The sequence below is a fragment of the Falco punctatus genome, assembly GCF_963210335.1.
Source record: "Falco punctatus genome assembly, chromosome: 1".
Classification (NCBI taxonomy): Eukaryota; Metazoa; Chordata; class Aves; order Falconiformes; family Falconidae; genus Falco; species Falco punctatus.
Window position 1 is genome coordinate 79,585,028 of NC_137580.1, and position 21,961 is coordinate 79,606,988.

At 43.2% G+C, this 21,961-nt stretch overlaps 1 protein-coding gene across 2 annotated transcripts; it reads left to right on the forward strand.

Moving 5' to 3' along the window:
- The first annotated feature begins 29 nt into the window (after positions 1-29).
- On the forward strand, positions 30-21,650 carry ETFDH (electron transfer flavoprotein dehydrogenase). Of its 2 annotated transcripts, none has more exons than XM_080377743.1 (13): positions 30-181; positions 2,060-2,206; positions 2,864-3,093; positions 4,577-4,658; positions 4,903-5,021; positions 5,328-5,405; positions 8,090-8,236; positions 13,392-13,532; positions 15,535-15,678; positions 18,728-18,896; positions 20,159-20,341; positions 20,700-20,921; positions 21,228-21,650. In XM_080377743.1, exons 1-13 carry the CDS (start codon positions 148-150, stop codon positions 21,389-21,391), a joined length of 1,860 nt encoding a protein of 619 aa, XP_080233869.1. In that variant the 5' UTR covers positions 30-147; the 3' UTR covers positions 21,392-21,650. The 2 variants fall into 2 exon arrangements, with proteins under 2 accessions (XP_080233869.1, XP_080233870.1); XM_080377744.1 differs by lacking the exon at positions 30-181 and adding an exon at positions 258-564.
- The last annotated feature ends 311 nt before the right edge of the window (positions 21,651-21,961 follow it).

A 21,961-nucleotide genomic window follows, 5' to 3' on the forward strand; every position in this document is an offset into this window, starting at 1 on the left:
GAGCCGTAGTCCTGCCTGCGGGGCGGGGCGGCACCCGTGGCCCCTCGCCGGCCACCGAGCGCGCAGGCGCGACCGAGGGCAGCCGGGGGGCGTGTGCAGGGCCGTCGCGGGGACCGGAGGGCGCTGGGGGGTTCGCGGGCCGCCGCCATGCTGCTCGCTCGCTGCCCGGCCTCTAGCCGAGGTAACGCGCTGGCTGGCTGCGGGGGCGGCCGGGCGGCCCGAGGGGACGGGGCTGGGGCAGCCGCCGCTCGGCGGGGCGGGCGGCTGGCGCGGCGCGGAAGGAGAGCAAAGGTCGTGGCGGGGGCGCGCCCGGGTGTCCGGACGCGGGGCTGGCGGGCGGCCGTGGGGCGGGGGCCGTGGGGCGGCGGGGCTCCCCCTGCCCCGGCAGCCTCTGTCCGCCCGAGCTGGCGGGACGGGCGGGCCGAGCCGGGCCTGAGCGCTGCCCGAGCACGCCCGGCGCGTTACGGGCGCACGGAGCGTGCGGCTGTTTTGGGAGCGTCGCTGGGTGCCCACCAGCCGCAAAGGGCGAAGTGAAGTCGTTGAATTGGTGCCCGTGCTGAGGGGGTAAGCGTAGAGGCGGCGTGCTGGCCGCCGCCGGAGGGCCGTGGGACCGGGACGTACCTCCCGAGGAGGTGGCTAGCCCCGCGGCCGGCGCGGCCCAAGGCCGGCGGGCGGGTCGGGCCCGGCGCCCCGCGGGAGCAGCCTGCCCGGGAGCAGCCTGCCCGGGAGCGGCCCGCCCGCTCGGGGCTCGGGCCTCGCTGGGGCTGTCAGGCGTGTGCCGAGCTGAATATCGCTCGTGTGTGAAATAAGTGACGGGTTTTAACTCTGCTGTGTGAATTCGTATTGCCGTCAGTTGTGCTCAAATAAAAATACCTCAAAAATCCAGTTAAGGTGGTGTGGTTTGGTATGTATGTGGAGGTGTAGTTGTTAACACTCTTACAAAATACCTTGGTCCCGGGTCCTGCCTGGTTGCAGGTAAATGATAATTAAGAGTCACGAAGTTATATGATAATAACTTTTATGTTACGTTGGTTAAGTACAAAATTGCTGTTAAGAAACCAGCACAGGCAGCACTTACTACCTTGCATATGGAGACCAGCAGCAAGACTGGCTCTGTGGGGCGTTATAGCGGAGGATGCTTGTGCTGGCCTTGCCACTCACCATTCTCAACAAAGCGTTTCAGTCCTAGGATGCTGGGGATACTACTGGTGTAATTTTGCAGAAATACTTGAAATGCAATACTCTCTTTCTTCACCCCTGAAATTAGAGAAGGGAAAAGCCTTAAAGGAAGGAGAAGTCCCTGTCAAGGTGCATTAGTTCGTAGACCTTTTAACTATAGTTTTGGTGCGAACCGTACCCGTTTTCTGAGTACAAATTGCACGCGTATTTGTAATTTTTTGGTGGAAGAGGGAAATCGGGACAAGAATGCAACGTAATAAATCTTCCATTCGGTCCATTTGCTTAAAAAGAAATTCTAATTTGCTCTTGCAACAATTAATGTATCTGCAGCGAAGGTAAAGTTTAACTGTATCTACGGTTTCTAGCTTTGGCTAAAGCATACTTGGGTTTACATCTGAGCTTTTATTGTAGACCATGACATGGACTTTAGATGAACTGTCTGGTATATCAGTAGCCCAAACTGTGTGTCTCAACATGTGTTGAGATGTCAGAGGAGATGAACCTGCATGTCATATCTCTACAGTTATTTGGTCACTTTGAATGAAATTCAAAATTAAGTAGGAGCTTAAAATGTGGTTCATCTGTGTGTTTCATGCATGTTATCCTATGTCTGCTGTCAGAAATGGTGGGCCAGTGTATTGAGTGGTATTTTGTGAAGAATGCTTTAAGGGGAAGCTCTTCACTCTTCCCTCCCGATATAAAATTATACAGTGCATTCCTAACTTGAATGGTAAAATCTGTGTTTATGGTTTCTCATCTTCACATCACCTAGTAGTCTTTTCAGGGGGAGTTGTTATATTTGTTGTGCCACTTGTGTCTCTGAAAAGTCAAAATATTTGGAAAATTACTGATTTGACAAATTTGTTTCTTGTTTTTGCAGCACGTCAGGGCTTTCATGCTCTAAAGTTGATAAAGAGAGACTGCCATCCATCACTGCATATCGCAAGATGTGCATCTACTGCCTCTGTGCCTCGCATAACTACACACTATACAATTCATCCTCGGGACAAAGACAAACGATGGGAGGGTATGCAAAAAAACGCATTTTTGAAAAGTTTCTTCAGTATTATTACTCCGTTCTAAATACCTTGAAACGTGTGGCTGGTTTTCTTTCTTTTTACAGAAATCCTGTACTCTTAAATACAGTACTAATACTCCAAATAGAAATGTTGTGGTTGCTATCTCACCATGTATGTCTTTAGTGCTATGAAATGGCATCAGATTAAACTTGATCTGAGTTATTGAAAGAAAGTATATACGCACCTCTTTAGTTACCATCACAACAAGATTTAATTTAGTGTAAAATAATGTCACGTGTTCTAATTAAGAGTCTTTTTTCTTTTTTCTCCTTTACCTAGAGTTTCACTGAGTGTCTTTGATACACCTAACCAACTGGGCTCTTCAGCTGAACATTCTTAGATGGTGTTTACTTATGGTGCATAGAGATTGAGTGTATTTTTTTGTGGTATATCTTCTTACAACTTTAAAAGACCTAATTGTACATGGGTGTGCTAATGTCCTTCTCGCGTTTCCAAGCACTGAAGTGGGGATTCCATTTAATATTTAGCCTCCTTTTATGCAAAGTAATACTTCTGGGTTACCCACTAGCCAGTACCACAGAACAAGGCTTAGTGAGAGAAGACTGAGGGAATGGTTTATAGTTTTATTTTTTTTTCTATTAAAGGGGTAAATATGGAAAGATTTGCAGAGGAAGCTGATGTTGTCATTGTTGGAGGAGGCCCTGCAGGTCTTTCTGCAGCTATTCGACTGAAACAGTTAGCTGCTGAGCACAACAAAGAAATACGTGTTTGTCTGGTGGAAAAGGCTTCCCAGATCGGTGCGCATACACTGTCTGGTGCTTGTCTTGAGCCAAGATCCTTAGAAGAACTGTTTCCGGACTGGAAGGAGCGGGGGGTATGTATGAGTATGTAAACACCGAAATTGCCAGCTTGTAACGAACTCTGTATCTGACTCAGTCTGGTATGACTTAGTACCTTGGTACCTTTGGCACTTTGTACTGCTTTGAAATACGTTGTTCTAACAAAACCAAAAAAACCTTACCTTCTTTCTAGTCTGTTTCCTTTAGTTCAACAGTGCTAGTTTTATATCTACACAGATATGCTGTGGCCTTTGCTGTTTTAGAGAGTAGTCTTACTGCAGATACGCAGTATGTCTGATGTGTCCTGGGATGCACTACACTTACTGCCTTTGTGCGGAATCCAGCTCCCATGCACCAGCCGTAATATGGTTAGTTCTTGGCAATGTCAGACTCACTGCTTCTGTACAGTAGTTCTCTGTAGTGTCAGAAAATGGCACACATGCTGACTTTTGTGCAGACATAGTGATGTATTGGAGGCCTAAGATGCTTCTAGGAGGGAGGATAACAAGAAATGAGCCACCATCTGTTGTGGTTTAACCCTAACTGGCAGCTAAGCACTTGCAGCTGCTTGCTCACTCCCTGCAGTGGGATGGGGGAGGGAATTGGAAGGACAGAAGTGAGAAAATTCATAGATTGAGATAAAGACAGTTTCATAGAATAAGCAAAACCTGTGCACACAAGCAAAGCAAGGAATTCATTCATCACTTCCCATCAGCAGGCAGGTGTTCAGCCATCTCCAGGAAAGCAGGGCTCCATCAGGCATAATGGTTACATGGGAAGTCAAACACCATAACTCCGAGTGTCCCCCACTTTCTTTTTCTTCTCCCAGCTTTATATACTCAGTGTGATGTTCTGTGGTATGGAATATCTCTTTGGCTAGTTCAGGTCAGCTGCTCTGGCTGTGTCCCCTCCCAATTTCTTGTGCCCCTCCAGCCTTATTGCTGGCAGGGCCTAAGAAACTGGAAAGTCCTTGACTTAGTATAAACATTACCAAGGAACAACTGAAAACATCCATGTGCTGTCAACGTTGTTCCCACACCAAATCCCAAACACAGCACTGCACCAGCTACTAAGAAGAAAACACAATCCCAGCTGAAACCAGGACACCATCTCTGCCTGAGCAGCCACCTGACTTGCAGCCAGTGCCTGCTGTCACCTGGGACCTGCAAGAAGTGGTCTATCAGCTAGTTGTTTTGTCTTACTGGGATAAATATGGAAGTTGAGCTGCCTCCTTTAGAAAGGTCTAGAATACTGATGTAGTACAAGCCTGTGTACAAACTATAAAAGTGATTTGTAAGTACTTGTTCCGTTTTTTTTTACCTCAGTAGTTGTGTTGACTCTTGCCTGTTGACTGCCTCATAAAGTACCTTATCTTCTCTTCTGTGATACCTTCCTACAGAAGTGCTTTATTGAACCCTTACAGCTGCCAGTTTGTTTGATTTTATTTATCATTTTGTGTTGGATTGGCTAGAAAAGCATAACACTCAGTACTGTTTCTATTTCCATTTTTTAATGTAGGCTCCACTTAATACTCCTGTAACCGAAGACAAGTTTGGAATTTTAACAAAGAAATCTAGAATTCCAGTGCCAATTCTTCCAGGTAAAGTTTAATGAGGTGATAGAGAGTCATCTTTCTCTGTGTCTTTTTTAACTTTTCCATGAATCAAACAATTTTGATTCAGCATAGTGCAGCAAGTATATGTAGAATGTGGATGATGTCTGTGGTAATGCGTGACGTTACTGTGAAGGTAGTAGTCGCAGAAGTAATGACATCTTGATGTATGCAACTTCTTTTATTTTGCCTACTGTTCTATGTTTTATGTGTGTGTGTTTTGTTTGCCTAGGGCTTCCGATGGTTAATCATGGAAATTACATAGTACGTCTGGGCCACTTTGTGACTTGGCTAGGTGAGCAAGCAGAAGCTTTGGGTGTTGAGCTGTATCCAGGCTATGCAGCCGCTGAGGTAATGACATCAGTGTGTATATGACAAGCATTTTTGTAACCCCTTCCACTCCCAATTACCTGTATATTCACAACATTCCTCTTAACAGACGTGTGTAGTGAAAACTGTGTTTCAGTGTCTAAATTCCCTGGCCCAGATCCAGCAAAGTGCAAGTGGATCGTACAGTATGTTAATAAATTCATAATCTTCAAGTTTGGCCATTAAAGACATTGGGCTTAGTTAGAAGTTCTGCATTAGAACTTTTTATGAATGGACTAAAATGGCAAATCATTAAAATGTGTTTTGTTTGTTTAAATATTTCCAAAGGTTCTTTTTCATGAAGATGGTAGCGTGAAAGGAGTAGCAACTAATGATGTAGGCATTCGAAAGGATGGAGCACCTAAAGTAAGTAGGCATCTTCCCCATAACTAGAGTCTAATTATGGAAATTGTGATGTATCTGCTTCTACTGCATCAGTAGTCTTGCTGCAGCCTAAGAAAAATGTAAAATTCTGTACCTGTCTTCCCTCTCTGTATATAAAATGGATCAATATCTGTGAAAGTTCTGGTCTCAGAACATTGTAAACTTCTTCTGAGATTAGTAGGAAAAGCCTTCACAGAAAGGTTTGTTTGAGGGTGACTTGAAGGAAATACTGTAAGGGTGTTTTGGCATGTGTGAAGTCAGGAAACAAAGGAAAGGATTCCAGGAACTCCTCGAAAAGAAAGGTGCGAAGGTGAAATAGAAAGCTGTTGTCCAGCTGGTAACGAGCAATGTATAAGGGAGTGTGCTTCTGGCTCTTTTGGGGTTTTTGATATTTACAACTGCAGCTGTATTTGTTGACAGTCTGTCTACCTTGCTGGGGCAAGGTACACAGTGAATCTCTACACCTTTTTCCTGGTGGGTCACATTTCTGTATCCAGAAGGTGACTCCCAGCCCTAGGTGTTGGACTTCGACTTTCAGTGGGATACAGAACCTATGGTAAGCGTGTTGCTTCTCTGCCATACATTAGGGACAGTTTGGCACCTCAGAACAACTTTCACGTGGAATTTATTTGGCTGTGGAAATTATGGGTACAGGTTTTTTCTTAAGGTTTACTTTCTTTTATGAGGTTTCTTACTAGTTCCTTAGAGTTTCAAAGAGATACTTACTTTCACATAAAATTGTGGGCTGTTTTTCCCATTTAAGGCGGGGAATGAGAAGTAAAGATTTATTCTTATTTTGAGGGAATATAGCAAACGGAGGAGGAAGTGATGGCAGGGAAAAGTAATATTTTTTTCCAGTATAATGTTGCCTGTCTCCTGCAGCGGATGGGTGCACTGTTATTTTCAGGTATACGTTTTGCCCAGTAGGAGGCGCAAGTAATAAAAAATAAAGTTTCTGTGGTAATGTAAATTTATTGGGCGTTTGGTTTTGTTTTAAAATGGGAAGGAACTGTGATTTATTTATTTTCAAGCATCCTCAAAACCTAGAATTTCTTCTATTTTTTCTGAAGAATGTGTCTATTAACTTTTTTCATGTAGGTCATTAGTGTGCCACTGCTGCAGCTTTTTGAGTATTCTAGTGTTCTAGCTGTCAGTTAGGTCAGCTGATATTGCCTCCAGTGTATAAAGGTTCAGGCAAATACACATAGTTTGTATAACCTTCAAGGCAAGAATATCTTCAATGTGTTTATACAGAGCCTAATCAAATAGACTGTGGTTAATGAATAGGGTTTCACCTTGCAGTCAGCACCAATCAAACAAAAATGCCAGTGGTAAAAATACATAGTAAAAAGTTGCACGTTAATTCTTACGTAGAACCTGGAGAAAGATGTTAACCATGACATACAACTTTGAAACATTTCAGTAATGTGACAGATTGATGAATTTCTGATGGTTACAGTGTGCAGTTGTAGTTAGTTGGTTTATTTTCTGTAAATCTACTTCAAATTGGACAATATATATTTTTAATCTTTAGATCAAGTAGTAACTCCCTGTAGTTCTTTAAGTGTTCTGTAAGATTAATTCACGTTCAGGTTGACTGAATCAGAAATTCAAAGACTACAAAAAAAATTGGCAAAATCTTGTAACTCCTGTTTAAAGGTAATGCTCAACCAGAGGGAACACTTTCATTTGCTAGCCTTTCAGATGTTTCCAACCAGTAAGTTACAGGCAGATCACACCTGAAAGACAATTCAAAACCAAAGCAATAAGCTGCTCCTGGACTTATGCTGGCTTGCCTTGAGATGGTTTTATTGAGTCTGCTGGATATCTTCATCCAAAACTGTTTGCATGATCTTTTTCAACATTAAACTTTCTGACTCAAATCAAGCTTTTCTCTTTTTAAAAAGTTTTAGGGTTTTCTCTGCAAGATTACGTATATTTAGAATCTTGTATCCTTACATTGTAAATTTAATCTAGTAATATTCCAATCCAGTGCACTCACGTATAAAAGTGACATGCTCATATACAAGTATGCCGGTTCCCCTTATCTTACTCTCAATTTCATTGGAATTTTTGATAAGAAAGTTTTTTTGTAATGATACTTAATGTTATTTTACTTTCACTATATGTTTTAACATGTAAGATTGGTGTAATATTATAGTATCTTCATTTTGAGGTAGTGGCTTCTTTTGGGGGCAGGGGTGATGCTGGTTTTTCTGATCTGGTGTTTCTGTCTAGCCTCTATCATATACATGTGTATGTGTGGGGCACAATGTTTTATTGTGATGTGAGTTCATGAAAAAAAAATGGAAGTGTGAAGTTACAGGTTAAGAGTCTTTGTTCTGTCAGGGCACATATGTGACTCTGCACCATATGAACGACCAGATGCGATGCAAATATCCCCCAATGTGGAAAAGATCTTTTTTCAGTAGCAAATGGCCATTCACTGTACTGCTGCTTTACTGCAGTCCCCTTACAAGATTTGCCAGGGTTCCATCATGGTTAGGTGGAAAAGACAACTGGACTAGAGCCATAGCTTGCAATGGTTTATGGGTTCTGGGCAGTGCCACAAAGTAGTATAAAGTCACTTTATTGCCCTCCATCTTCTTGCTGTGAGTTCAACATGGCACAGAACTAACTGATGATGAAATGCTCTACTTTTTCAGGCTACCTTTGAAAGAGGTTTGGAACTTCATGCTAAAGTCACAGTCTTCGCTGAAGGTTGTCACGGACATCTAGCCAAACAGCTGTACAAAAAATACAATCTAAGGGAGAAGTGTCAACCCCAGAGCTATGGCATTGGACTGAAAGAGGTATCACCTGCGTAATTTTAACAATTAAGGAAAATACTGTTACACTGTAAAGTAGTTTTTATTTGCTTTTAAGCTAATTTGAGTAAGCCATTAGAATGATAGATTTTGAGTTACACTTTCAGAATTCAGAATTTTTGCTATTCCAAAGCGGATCAGAGAAGATGCTCCCTGAATGTTGATTGTTTCATTTCAGCTGCTTCTCCTCTTATGTCTGTGTTATAGAGGTACCTGTGAATCTACTCTGTTATGTTAATTTGATTTCAAATTACGTTCATTTGTGAAACCTGTTTTCAGCACTTTTACTAAATGAGGCAGGGATTCACGCTGCCTAGTTTTAAGGCGTTTTAGTACCTGAAGAGGGGTGGAAGGGCTTTCTGTGGGGTTTCTGTATGTTAATTAGAGAGGGTGATAGAAAAGAACTGTTCCAGGTGGTGAGTCATGATCTTGGAAGTGCCTTCTGGGTGAGCTATTTTTTCACCCCCCAAAATCTGTTCACTGGGCTTATAAAATTGGAATAGAGTTCAGGTTTCCTTTTTAAAATATTTCATAGTAAGGAAATACCCCTCATGAAAAAGAGCTGTATTATTTAGAATACGTTCAGAGTTTGACTATAATGTATTCTTCGTTTATTACTTCAAGCATGTGCTTCAGCTACAAAATATTTGTTAAATAATTAGTTTACACTTCTGTAGAGAATAACCACTCTGGAAATCTATGACAGGTATTAGAAATTGTAACTAAAACTATAAGTTGTCGTTAAAGCAGGGTTTTGCTGTAGAGTTCCTTTGCTTCCAGATGAGACTGACTACTTCAGCAACTAGTACAGTCCAATAGGAATGGATCTGTAAAGTGAAATAGTTTGTGCTGATGAGCTGATACCCATGCTATGCACATTTCAGGTTTATTTTTACTTTGGACTAGCTCTGACCTAGTCCTGTGGACTGAGTGCCCTTTCATGACTGGGATGCTTTAGATGGGCTTCTGGAGCCTGTTGTACAGTTTAGTTTCATGTGAAAGGAATCCAGTTCGTGCTTTCCGTGGTTGCTGTACAATGTGAACGAAAGCACAGTAAGTGGGAGGAATCAGGAGTCCAGCTAAAGAATCTGGCTCTTCATCTAAAATGGAACATTGATGTAAGCCTTCTACAGTCCACTGACTATTACCTGCCGCCGCTGTTTCACGCGGCCACCAGTGATACAGCCAGGAGCAGTCTGAGGAGTAGTAAAAGCATTACAGAGCCCTGGCAGTGGTGGTAAGGGACTCTGAAGCACAGGTAGTTTTTTCATCAGTCCTCCTGGTCAAAGGGAAGAGGTTTGAAAGGGCCAGTCAAATCTAGTGAACCAACAAATGATTACAGGACTGGTGCCACAGCCAGGGGGTTGGTTTCTTAGACCATGGATCTCACTTTGAGAAACCTTTTCTGCTAGAGGCTCGTGAGGTCTGCCAGTCAGAGCCTGGGAGGAACATCTTTGATCATAGGCTTGCCGGCTCGTGAGCAGAGCTTTAAACTGAAGGTGCTGGGGGACAGGAACCTCGGTCCATCCCACTCCTACCAGTTTGATGCCAGTGCCAGCAAGACATGCCCAGAGCCTGGAGAGGGATGGCAGGGCAGCAGGAGAGCATTTTAAGAGCAGCACAAAGGAATTGCAGCTGCTCCAGCCAGTAAGTCAGCTTCATTGGGGGCCCAGCTTAAATGCCTCTATACAAATGCATGTAGCATGGGGAATAAACAAGAGGAGTTAGAGATGTGCACATGCCTGCAGGGCTACAATCTTGTTGGCATCATGGAGACATGGTGGGATAGTTCCTATGACTGGAGTGTTGGAATGGAAGGACAGGCTCTTTAGGAAGGACAGGCGGGGAGAAGAGAAGGGGCTGTTGCCCTCTGTATCAAAGACCAGCTGGAGTGCATGGAGTTCTACCTGGGGATGGAAGAGAAGCTGACCAAGAGCTTATGAGTCATGACTAAAAGGTGGGCAGGGGCAGTTGACATTATAGTGGGGGTCTGCTACAGGCCACCTGACCAGGAAGACTGAGCAGATGAGGCCCTCAATAGGCAGATAGGACCTGCCTGATGTTCACAAGCCTTGGTCCTCATGGGGGGCTTCAATCTCACTAATATTTGTTGGAGGGACAACACGGCAGGGCATAGGCAATCCAGGAGGTTCCTGGAATGCATAGATGATAGCTGCCTTCTCCAGGTGACAGAGGAGCCCATGAGGAGAGGTGCCATGCTGGACCTTGTTTCCAGCAGCAAGGAGGGGCTGGTGGCAAATATTAAGCTCAAGGGCAGCCTTGGCTGCAGTGATCATGAGATGGTGCAGTTCCAGATCCTTAGGGCAGCGAGGAGGGTGCACAGCAAGATCACTACCCTGGACTTCAGGAGAGCAGACTTGGGCCTCTTCAGGGATCTGTTTGGTAGAGTACCATGGGATAGAGCCCTGGAGGGAAGAGGCACTCAGGAAAGCTGTTTAATATCCAAGGATCACCTCCTCCAAGCTCAGGAGTGATGCATCCCAACAAAGAGGAAATTGGTCAAAAACACCAGGAGCCCTGCATGGGTGAACAAGGAGTTCCTGGAGAAACTCAAACACAAAAAGGAAGCCTACAGAGGGCAGAAGCAAGGACACATAGCCTGGGAAGAATGCAGAGAAATTGTCCCAGCATCCAAGGATGAAGTTAGGAAAGCTAAAGCCCTGATAGAATTAAATCTGGCCGGGGCCATCAAGGGCAACAAGAAAAGCTTCTATAGCTACACTGGTGATAAAAGGAAGACAAGGGAAAATGCGGGCCCTCTCCAGAAGGAAACAGGAAACCTGGTTACCTGGAACATGGAGAAGGCTGAGGTACTCAACAGCATTTTTGCCTCAGCCTTTACTGGTAGGAGCTCCAGCCACACTGCCCAGGTCACAGAAGGGAAAGGCAGGGACTGGGAGAATGAGGAACTGCCCACTGTAGAACACTGGGTTTGAGACCACCTAAGGAACCTGAAGGTGCACAAGTCCACGGGACCTGAAGAGATGCATCCCTGGGTCCTGAGGGAGCTGGTGGATGAAGCGGCTAAGCCACTACCCATCGTATTTGAGAAGCTGTGGCAGCCTGGTGAAGTTCCCACTGGCTGGAAAAGAGGAAACATAACGCCCGTTTTTAAAAGGGAAATAAGGAATACCTGGGGAACAACAGGCCAGTCAGTCTCATCTCTGTGGCCAGCAAAAATCATGAAGCAGATCCTCCTGGAAACTGTGCTGAAGTGCATGGAAAATAAGGAGGTGATTGGTGAGAGCCAGCATGGCTTCACTAAGGGCAAATTGTGCCTGGCAAATTCAGTGGCCTTTTGCGACTGCATTACAAAGTTGGTGGATGAGGGAAAAGCAACTGTTGTCATCTACCTGGACTTGTACAAAGTTTTTGTCACATTTGTCCCACACAACATCCTTGTCTGTAACCTGGAGAGACATGAATTTGATGCCTGACCACTCAGTGGATGAGAAATTGGCTGGACGGTCACACTCAGTTGCCATCAATGACTTGATGTCCCAGTGGAGACCAATGACAAGTGGCATGGCATTGGGGGGCGGGGGAGTGGGGGGTGTGTGTATTAAGACTGGCACTGTTTAACATACTTGTCGGTGACATGGACAGTGGGATCGGTGCACCCTCAGCAGGTTGGCTGATGACACCAAGCTGAGTGGTGTGGTCAGCACGCTGGGGGGAAGGGATGCCATCCAGAGGGACCTTGGCAGGCTTGAGAGCTGGGCCCATGTGAACCTCATGAAGTTCAACCAGGCCAAGTGCAAGGTCCTGCACGTGGGTCAGGGCAATCCCAAGCACAAATACCAGCTGGGCAGAGAAGGGATTGAAAGCACCCCTGAGGAAAAGGACTTTGGGGTGTTGGAGGCTGAAAAGCTCAACACGGCCTGGAAATGTGTGCTTACAGCACAGAAAGCCAACTGTGTCCTGGGCCACACCAAAAGAAGCGTGACCAGCAGGTCGAGGGAAGTGATCCTTCCCCTTTGCTCTGCTCTCATGAGACCCACCCAGAGTACTGAGTTCAGCTCTGGGGGCCCCCAGCGTAAGAAGGGCATGGACCTGTTGGAGCAAGCCCAGAGGAGGGCCACGAAGATGCTCAGAGGGCTGGAGCAGCTCTCCTGTGAAGACAGGCTGAGAGACTTGGGGTTGTTCAGCCTGGAGAAGGCTCTGGGGAGACATTATAGCAGCCTCTCAGTGCCTAAAGGGGGCCTACAAGAAAGCTGGAGAGGGACTTTTTACAAGGGCATGTTGTGGCAGGACAAGTGGTAATGGTTTTAAGTTGAAAGGGAGTAGATTTAGAGTAGATATCAGGAAGAAATTCTTTACTGTGAGAGTGGTGAGGCACTGGAACAGGTTGCCCAGGGAAGCTGCGGATGCCCCATCCCTGGACGTGTTGGAGGGCAGGTTGGATGGGGCTTTGAGCAGCCTGGTCTGGTGGAAGGTGTCCCTGCCCATGGCAGGGGCGGTGGACCTAGATGATCTTTTAAGGTCCCTTCCAGCCCAGACCATTCTATGTACCCTCCATGCTTGAGCTGATCTAATGATGCTGAGCTGATCTAATGATGCTCAGCTGCCCTCTGTCAATAGACTGCATCTGGCACATAATTCCACGGTGAAGAGACATTTTGTGAAATAAGCAGAAAATTTATTCACTAGCGGAGACATGAAGATGCTTCTGTGAGTTTGCTGTGGATCAGATGAGCAGAGATGTGCAGAAGAGAGCAGAAAGAGGACAACCTGTTTGACAGCAAATATTTAGATCAACTGAGGCATATTGTTAAGCCTGACCTTGAAAAATTTGTGAGGAAGTTGCAGTGATTCATATGAAAAACTGATGATTTTAAAGAAAAAAGTCAATATAAGCATTGTAGTTGAATGGAAATTTTGGGTATAGTACTGGAGCCTGTCAGTGCTTTCCTGATGTGCACCATTTCAAAGAGAGAAGTATTAGGAAATTCTTAAATGGTAATACAAAACAAGTATACTTGGTATTTTGCCGCATGAATTTATGCATTGGTCATAGCAGTAAATTGATATTCTTCTATATTCAGTTCTGTGTTTGTTATGTTATTGAAAGACCATTACTTTGCAATACAAAGTCATTTTTTGGTCATCTTCATTTTAGTTATGGACTATTGATGAAAAGAAATGGAAACCAGGAAGAGTAGAACATACTGTAGGCTGGCCTTTAGACAGACATACATATGGAGGATCCTTTCTTTATCACTTAAATGAGAGTGAACCTTTAGTTGCTCTTGGATTTGTGGTAAGTGAAGTTGGTTTTTTTTATGCTTGTTTATTGTTGTTTGCTCTTCATTTTATGCAGTTTCTTTTCTCTGTTTCAATGTGAAGATGAAAACACAAGAACAGCAACAGACCAGATTTAGTACTTTCTTAATCTTAAGTGTGCTTATATCCATGTTAGGAAAGGTCAATTTGTCGTGTTAATCTGTCTTTATTCCAGTGCTTCTTACTAAGAACAAAACTAAAAACTTACAAATAAGGTTTTTTGCAAACCAATTTTGATAAAGCTAAAACCAAACAAGCAAAACTGCTCGCAAAATTTTTGCAAGTTAGGTAATGCCTAAATCACATAGGTTTTGTGCAATTCCATTTCCTTAGTTGTGTGCCAGCCTTGGGTGTAACTCCATGTTATGATAGAAGGGTGTAAAGTGGAAGCATTCTGCAGTTCCACAAGAAGCATGCCTTGCATTTCTGAGCTCTTGATTGTTCTTACCATTATTCACCCTCGTTCACCTTGCCATCTTTAGCAACTGCCTTTCTGAATTGGACAGGCAGCAGCTTCTTTCTTACTGCCTCTTTATCAGAAGCGTCGGGATGACTAGAGACACGGTGTTGTGTCATTCTGCCAGCCAGTGATGGATGGAGTGATGGTAGGAAATGTGTTCCTAGCACCTGCAGTTCGAAACGAAGCATGTATTCTTTATCCCATGCATGTGCTTTACACACAGATGGTGTAAGAGTCAGGCACGCTATCTGGACTTTCAGCAGCATGGAATTGAGGTGACGCTTTGGTCTCCTAGATTTCAGAAGGATTCCAGAGTGTTTTTCTGGGGGTGAAAGTTATATTTTTGTCTTAACTGTTTTGTAAGAAACAGTGGAAAAAAAACTTGTTAGCTTTTCTCAGTTGTGCATACCTGTCCTGTGCAGATTTCCAATACTGGAATTAGTAAGTACAGACAATAGACATTCAAATTCTGTTTGTTTTTAGAAGGGTAAAGAGCTTTGATTCTTACAGAGATTGGTAATCAGTAATGTTCGTATTATGTCCAGATAGGAGAAAATCAGCTTTTCTGTGAGCATATGAGGGCATTTTTGTCTCTGAACTTTATACCTATGTCAGTCTGAGCTGATTCTTGTAGTAGGATTATCTTGTACTTACTTTGAAAATTGTTCATTAACTTTATCTAGCAAGGAAAGTAGATGCAAGCAGTACCCTAAAAGCAGCGAGCTGCCAGAGAAATCAAGGTACTTATGGTTGCTGACTCATGATATATTTTATTTGTCTCAAATAAAGCTTCCAGGAACTGGAAGTAACCCCTTTCTCAAAAGAGAAAATTGGGCAACATAAGTCCTTTTAAAGAATGTATTAAACATGGGAAATGCAGAGGTTATCTTTGGGCAAATTCTCGAATGTATAAGATAAGAATCCCAGGCATCCAGCCAATTGGCAGTCTTTTTCCCCCATTTGCTGCTTTCATCATTGCTCCCCAGTGCTTTACTACAATGGTTCACCTAATTGAAAATTATAATTGACTCAGCTAGATGATGTGAAGAACTGGTTAACATGTGAACATAACGACCTAGAAATAACAATCTAGAAATAACTCTTTTCCTCTCCTTCGAGCTTTTCTAGGGCAAAGAGGTTTTGAAACACAAAACAAGTTTTCTTGCTAGTTTTCTTGCTTATCCTGCCTGTTAAACCATGCTTAATTTAATTTCACTGTTTTATTTCAAAGACAGATGGAAGTTGCTTACAATGCAATTAAATGTTTTCCATGCTTCAGGTTTCAGATAGGGCAGGGAACAGTTTTGTAGCAGCAAAATCTCAGATTTGCTTCTACTGTTCCGCTAATAGTACGTATTTTTGGCAGTAGGTTCTTTAAGTAGAAAGATCCTAAGGTTAGTTTAGTATAAAACAGATTTAAAGACTTGATGTGGTAATAGGCAATTGTTTTCTTTTCAAACTTTTGTGGAATTTACATACTTTATTTTCATTAATATTGCACTTTTCTGGTTTTTTTAAGGTTGGTTTAGATTATCAAAATCCCTATTTGAATCCATTTAGGGAATTTCAGAGGTGGAAGCACCATCCTAGTGTACAGCCTACTTTGGAGGGTGGAACAAGGATTGCCTATGGTGCCAGAGCGTTAAATGAAGGTGGTTTCCAGGTAATGTTTTCATGAAGCTCTTTACTTTGAGTTCTCTGTAACAATATTTTTAGTGCTTTAGATTTGAGTTGCATGTGGTTGGGAAACAACTGAACTATAATAAAGCTAGATAAAGCCAGAAGTTTTGCTGGACAGAAAAGCCTTGCTATCTTGCTGATTACTGGCTGCTGAGATTTGCTGGACTTAGGCTCTGTCATACTAAAAATCTTCGGACATAGTCACTTTATTTTCTAAATGAAATATAGTCATAGAATTGTTTAGGTTGGAAAAGACCTGTAAGATCATCAAGTCCAACCATTAACCTAGTATTGCCAAGTCCACCACTAAACCATGTTCCTGAGCACCACATCTACATGTCTTTTAAATACCTCCAGGGATGGTGACTCAACCACTTCCCTGGGCAGCCTGTACCAATGCTTGACAAGACTTCCAGTGAAGAAGTTTTTCCTAATATCCAATCTACATCTTCTCTGGCACAACCTGAGGCTGTTTCCTCTTGTCCTGTCACTTTTTACTAGGGAGAAGAGACCAACACAACCTCCTACACATCACTACAACCTCCTTCCAGTTAGTTGTAGAGAGCAATAAGGTCTACCCTCAGCCTTATTTCCTCCAGGCTCAGGAACCCCAGTTCCCTCAGCCATTTCTCATCAGACTTGTGCTCCAGCCCCCCCACCAGCCTCGCTGCCCGTCCCTGGACACGCTCCAGCACCTTCCCTGTCCCTCTTGCAGCGAGGGGCCCAAACCTGAACTTGGTACCTGAGGTGCGGCCTCACCAGTGCCAAGCGCAGGGGGACGGTCACTGCCCTTGCCCCGCTGGCCACACCGTTTCAGACACCAGCCAGGACGCTGCCGGCCTTCCTGGCCACCTGGGCACCCTGCTGGCTCCTGCCCAGCCGGCTGCCAGCCAGCACCCCCAGGCCCTTTCCCCCCAGGCCCTGCCCAGCCGCTCTCCCCCAGCCTGTAGCGCTGCGGGGGGTTGCTGTGACCCAAGGGCAGGGCCCGGCACTGAGCCTGGTGGAACCTCGTACAGTGGCCTCGGCCCATCGGTGCAGCCTGCCCAGACCCTCTGCAGAGCCTCCTGCCCTCAGGCCGACCAACACTCCCGCCCAGCTGGGGGACATCTGCAAACTGGCTGAGGCTGCGCTCCATCCCCTCAGCCAGGCCCTCCATAAAGACACTGAACGGGCCCCAGCACGGAGCCCTGGGGACACCGCGTGTGACCGGCCACCAGCTGGGTGTAACCCCACTCACCACCACTCCTGGGGCTCGCCCGCCCAGACAGCTTTTTACCCAGCGTGGAGTACGTCTGTCCAAGCCACGAGCAGCCAGTTTCTCCAGCAGAACGCTGTGGGAGACGGTGTAAAAGGCTTTACCAAGGTCCACACAGACAACATCCACGGCTTTTCCCTCATCCAAGGGGTCGGTCATCTTGTTGTAGAAGGAGACCAGGTTTGTCAAGCAGCACCTGCCTTTCATAAACCCATGCTGGCTGGGCATGTAATCTTTCTGGATCCTGCCTAAGAGAGGAAACAACTGTAACCAAATGTGACTAAAAATGTAGTTTTGGTTATATTGTTGCAGATTGATTACTTTGTTCGCTCTGAAGTGGAAGTTTGTCACATCATGTTGTAACACACTTGTGTTACTAGCTTAGTTCAGAAACAATTGTTAGTCCATTATTGACACAGATGAGATACAAAATGCCAAGATGTTTTAATCTAGACTTTTATACAAGAGGGCCTTCTCTTTCCATCTTGTGCCCTGGTTTATTGCAATGGTCATTACTGAATTTCTGACTTTGAAGAAGTAGCCAGATTGTGACCTCAGTTGCATATTCCTTATACTGCTCAAAACATATGGCTGAAAGAACATGATATTTTTTAAGTACAGACATTGTTTGTGCTAAGTTAGACAGCAGGACTGCAGCTCTTGCACATCTCTGCCCGATCTTTGGACTTCTTTGCTGGACTTAAAATAACATGTCCCTGTGCACAGTTCCTAATATAAAAGTGTGGGTTATTTTGTTGGGGTTTTTTATTTATTTCCTGTAGATAGAATTGTCTGGTTAATGATGAAATCATACTTTTAAATGGCTTTTTTTTTAATACATGCTTTCAGTAAAATAAAGCTTTATTGATGATTCACTTAGGAAGATTTTTAAGATTAGCTCTTCTTTTGCATGTGTTGGTTGGATTAATAACTGTAGCAGTCTGACTCACTTGCATCACTGGCATCCAGGAATATATTCTTATGTAAGTTGTTCTGTAGCTCCAGTTTTCTTTTTGGTGACAGTATTGCATCAAATAGGTGTATAAAATTGCCATCAATCTCAGCTTTTTTGTCTGTCATGAGTAACCTTATGATCGTGTTCTTTAGTCTTTGACATCTAGTGATGCCAAGTTGGTGTGAGAGAGAGCAAGTGAGCTCTTGGATGTTTCCCTGATTTTGTAGCTTTTTTGGATATGTGGAAGGAGGGGATGAAGTTTAATAAAACTACATCTACATAGCTGTTATTTCTTCTGTTTATCAAAATTGCAAAGTCAAGCACTTAAAAGTGGGAGCGGGAGGGCGGGGACAGGACAACAGACAGGGAGGGCACTATGCAGTTTCATAGAAAAAAATTGTGGAAAACCACCAAGTAATAAACTCTAAGATGAGATGCATACAGCTTAGTGTGTGGAAAGCAGGAACACAAATGTGTCTTTTTTTTTTTAACCAATTGATAGAAACTTGAAGGAAGAAAATAGTATCAGTGGCTGACTTTGCCACAGTCCTGTTGCAGATAAAGCAGCTGGAGAGAGGATATAAGGAAAATATTGTCATGATGTTATACTCTGCCCTGGTACAGTGTCTGTATTCTTACCTGCTTACTGTGCCAAAGTTCCTTGATGAAATGGACTGACTGTGGTGTATTTTTAGATAGTGCACGTGCAAGTCTAAAAATGTAAAGGACACTCAAGCCTAATGCCAGTTTCATGTGGAGAATGTTATTTTCACTTTAAAAGAACAGAACAAAATAAAACACCTTTCTTTGTTTCCTCTTCAGTCAATACCCAAACTCACCTTCCCAGGTGGATTATTAATTGGTTGCAGTCCTGGACTCATGAATGTTCCTAAGATCAAAGGGACACATACTGCGATGAAAAGCGGCATGTTGGCTTCAGAAGCCATCTTTAGCCAATTAATCAATGAAAATCTCCAATCAAAGACAATAGGTAAGATCACTGTATTTTGGTTTGTAGTTACCTTGTGTTCCATTAAAATCTCCAGCAGCTTAGCAGTAACTAAATGTGTGAAGGAATGAGTTGGAAATGCAAATAAATCAGAAAATTAGTGTGGTTCAGTTATTCTGGAGATGGACATTGGTGCCACACGATTATTATTTTAGAAATATCTTCTCTGTAGTGGTGGACCCAGTCCTAGTGAGCTTTCATTCAGCTGCAGCAGGTGTAATGACACGTTGCCACGGAGGGTATGCTGAACAATTAAAACTTCAACGAGTACAACAGATTAAAATCTTGCAACCCATCTGAAACAATAAACACGCTTCCTGGGTCGTGTGCCACTCCTGTTTCATTATGGACAGGTTTTTTATGGTGTTTCCAGTTTTGTCAAGACTGTAGAATATTACAGCCCGCTTTCTTCTCTGTACGTAGGTAATGAGCTTTTTCCAGAGCCTTATGTGAGACAGAAAATAGGAACTGTGTTTTCATGTATAGACAAGGCTTAAAACTTATTATTTAGAACATCTATTCCTATACAGTAGTAATGAAGAACGGTGAGGGGGAAGCTCTCAGAAAATTGTCATTTGAAGAAACATGTTTTTTGTAAGATAATTACTTCGTTTTAACTACACTGCAATAGATGTGTCATGTCAAGTGTGCAGCATCTAGTATTTGTAAAGAATACAAAGAGTTTAAATCAAAAGCTTGTAGTCTAATGTGTCTTGTTCACTTGCTGATTACAAAGGGAAGAAAAAAACGTTCTCTAGCACTGGCATCATGTATTGGGCTGTAGTCATAGTTACTGAAATCAGAATGTTTGTGATTGTGTAATCTGTAAAGAAAAAGCTTTTGAACTTGACAATGTTGAAATTACAGACCTGACTCTTGGATCACAGGTAAATTCTCCTGGTCAATTTTTAGATTCTATGAGCAAGTGGCTGTTTTCCTGTAGAGGTGCCAGTACAGCCACCTGCCTGGTTATCTTTATATTTTGCTGAGGTTTGAGGCAATTTAACGCTGCCTGTGGGTGATTTAAGAGACTACAATGGAGCAGTAGGTATCTGCTGGTACCCACCAACAAACGGGTCTCTTCAAGAGGCTGAGATATGTTGTCTAGTATATTCCTTGGTTATTGTTCTGAAATTCTCATTTTGCTGCCTTGGTTGCTAACAATTGCTTTTATTCAGTAATTTTTTTATTTCAAGGATAGTCTTTATGTACTGTAGGTACCTAACAAGTATGTACTGCCTTAGGACTTGATGTACAAGAATATGAAGAGAACCTGAAAAAGTCCTGGGTCTGGAAAGAGCTGTACGCAGTTAGAAACATCCGACCATCCTGCCACAGCATACTTGGTGTGTACGGAGGAATGATATACACGGGTATCTTTTATTGGATACTGAGAGGAATGGAACCATGGACGTTAAAACATCCAGGTAATTTCATTATCTCCTGAAAGAAGATACTAGATTTGTATGTCAGTCTTTTCTGGTCTTAGTCGAAGCTGTGTAGAGCACGTTCGGTCAAGTGGTAAGGCCTTAAAGTGTTGGAAAGAAAGCAATGATACAGCACTGAAGCCAACTTTGTCATATTACCTAGCATATAATGTAAGTGAAGACATGAAAACACTGTTCTACTCAGCATAGGTTTTTTGTTTCATGAAAAAGGCTACCTTTTATTAAATACTTCATTCTGATGATAAGGGAAGTTAAAATAGCTTAATTAAATTGTTTTTGAGTAACTGCAAATTACAGTAATTCTATACTGAAACTTTATTTATTAAAATATATTTAGGACCGGATTTTGCTCAGCTCAAGCCAGCCAAAGATTGCACGCCAATCGAATACCCAAAGCCTGATGGAAAAATCAGTTTTGATCTCCTGTCGTCCGTGGCTTTAAGTGGCACAAACCACGAACACGACCAGCCTGCTCATTTAACTCTCAAAGATGACAGCATCCCTGTGAGCAGGAATCTGGCTGTGTTCGATGGACCAGAACAAAGGTTTTGTCCAGCAGGTAAGTAATAAAAATATGTCTCTGAGTTGTTATTGCAAGATGAAAGACTACTTCGGGAAGAGCTCACCTGGCCTACTACTTACTTCAAGTATACTATTCAAATCCTCCCCCTAGAACAGGGATAAAGTGCCCAGTACTTTGAAGATTAAATGATTACTACACAGAAGAAGGTAGTTGAATCACACTAGTAATACACTTCCCTCATTGCGCTTGCTAAGTAGTAGAGTAGTAAGCTTTTCAGTAGTAGAGCATACATGCAGGGGGAAACTGCTCAGTGAAGTGATAGCTCTCTTTTGCTCTTCACAGGAGTTTACGAATATATTCCTCTGGAAACAGGAGAAGGATCAAGACTGCAGATAAATGCTCAGAACTGTGTCCACTGCAAAACATGTGATATTAAAGACCCAAGTCAGAACATTAACTGGGTAGTGCCTGAAGGTGGAGGAGGACCAGCATATAATGGGATGTAAACTTAGGGGAAACCAATTCAGTGACTTCTGGTCACCAACAATTAAGTTGGAGTATTTTATGCTGCACTGTAAAGTACAGCACTGACCTGAATGTTAAAGAGTTTGAGACTAATATGCCATTCTGAATTTTAGGTATGACCGTTGCATTAAATGGAAAGTTGGTGCCTTGTGGTTAAACCCTAGCCTTATTTAAATAGGACTTCTTTACAGGAGTTGTGTGGTAGGCAGAATAAAGTTCTTCTCAGGACTGACAGAGGAACTTTGGATCTTGGAATTATTGCTGAAGTTCAGTGATAACAGAAGCCATATCCAGAATCTTGGGTATGGTAGAAGAACTTAGTATGTGCCCTTAAAAAAAAGTCTCTCTATATGTGTGATTTATACTATATGTAATCCTACCCTGCAGTAGGAAAAATACATTAGTCTAGAAAATTGTTACTGCTTTTAAGTGTTACACATTTTACATCAAATTTACAGGTGGGTTGTCGGGTTTTTTTGCTGATGATAACAGAGCCCATCTGCAATACACACTGTAAAGCACTTAAAAAAAAAAAAGTGTTATACTTGCAC